The sequence below is a fragment of the Vollenhovia emeryi genome, unplaced genomic scaffold (assembly GCF_000949405.1).
Source record: "Vollenhovia emeryi isolate VEMERY1.0 unplaced genomic scaffold, V.emery_V1.0 DF945988.1, whole genome shotgun sequence".
Taxonomy (NCBI): Eukaryota; Metazoa; Arthropoda; class Insecta; order Hymenoptera; family Formicidae; genus Vollenhovia; species Vollenhovia emeryi.
This window is the reverse complement of record NW_011960378.1, coordinates 248-1,733: the sequence shown is the minus strand read 5'-3', so window position 1 is coordinate 1,733 and position 1,486 is coordinate 248. Positions and strand designations below refer to the sequence as shown.

General features: G+C 43.9%; 1 protein-coding gene across 1 annotated transcript; it reads left to right on the top strand.

The window, feature by feature from the left end:
- Positions 1-342: 342 nt before the first annotated feature.
- Positions 343-1,035, top strand: LOC105560369 (sodium/potassium/calcium exchanger 1-like; the record flags this gene model as incomplete). Its single annotated transcript, XM_012009442.1, has 1 exon — positions 343-1,035. A coding segment is annotated over exon 1 (693 nt), but the record flags the coding sequence as incomplete, so codon positions are not given.
- Between the last annotated feature and the right edge of the window lie 451 nt (positions 1,036-1,486).

Below are 1,486 nucleotides of genomic sequence, written 5' to 3'. Positions count from 1 at the left end.
GACGGAAAAGGAAAAGAGAGTGGAGTGGAAAATTAGAAGAGAAGCGGAAGGAAAAAGAAGGGAGGGACAAAGGGTAAGGGTGGGATATATGAAAATGTGGGTAGAGGGGAAACTATGGAGGTGGGACGAGGAAAAGGACGAGTTAATAGAGGGACAGGAGATAGGAATTAGAAAAGAAAGAGAGGGGAATGAGTTTTTCTAGAAAGGAGCAGGAGGGGGGGAGAGGAAGAGGAAGAGAAAGAAGAGAGACAGAGAAAGGTTAGGAGAAGAAAAAAGGAAAAGAAAGGAGAAGTAAAGAGAAAAGAGGAATACAAGATAGGTTTCTGGAATGTTGCAGGATTAATGAATAAAGATAAGGACTTCTGGGAGGGAATAAGAAAATGGGATATAATTTACATGAGTGAGACATGGGTGCAGAAGAAAGGGTGGGAGAAGGTGAAAAGGTGGTTACCAAAAGGATATAGATGGGAGATACAAGAGGCAGGGAAAAAGAATAAAAAAGGTAGAGCGATAGGAGGGATAGTAATGGGAAGAAGGGAGGAAACAGAGATAGAAGGGGAAGTAGAGGAAGATGAGGAAGAAGGAATGATGATCATAAAGGTAAAAATAGGAAAAGAATGGTGGAGGATAATAGGAGTATATGTGAACAAGAATTTAGATAGGAAAATAGAGAAGCTAAGAAAATGGATGGAGAACAGGGAAGAAGGGGTAAAAACACTGATAGGTGGAGACTTTAATGCAAGGACGGGGACCGGAGGAGGAGGAGAGGAAGGGGATGAGGAAAGGGTGAGAGGAAGAAAATCGAGAGATGAGAAGAGTAATGGGGAGGGAAGGAGATTATGTAGATTTTTAGAAGAAATGGGATGGTCAATAATGAATGGAAATACAGAGGGGGATGAGGAGGGAGAGTGGACATATACAGGCGGAAGAGGAGGAACGGTGATAGATTACGTGGTGGGAGATAGAGAAACAAGAAGAAGCGTGAAAAGGTTGTTGGTGGAGGAGAACACGGAGTCGGATCACCAACCTTTGACGGTATGGGCGGAGGGAGAGAGGAGGGAGAGGGGGAGAAAAGGAGGGAAGAAAAAAAGGAGGGGGAGAGGGATATGGACAGAGGAAGGGAGGAGGAAATTTATAGAATATTGTGGAAGGAGTGAAGGAGAGGGAGGGATGGTAGGAGAGGAGTGGGAGAGGCTGAAAGGAAGGGTGAGGGAGGCGATAGAGAAGGTGGAAAGGGAAATGGGTGGAGTTAGGAAAAAAGGATGGTGGGATGAGGAGTGTAAAGAATTAAAAGAAAAAGTGAAGGAGGAGTTTAGAAATTGGAAAAGGAAGGGGGGAGAGGGGGAAGAATATAAGTTAAGAAAGAAAGAATATAAGACATTATGTGAAGAAAAGAAAAGGAAGGAAAGGGAGGAATGGGAAAGGGAAGTAGAAAAAATAAGAACGGAAAGGCAGGTATGGAAGGTGGTAAGAAGAGAAAGGGGGG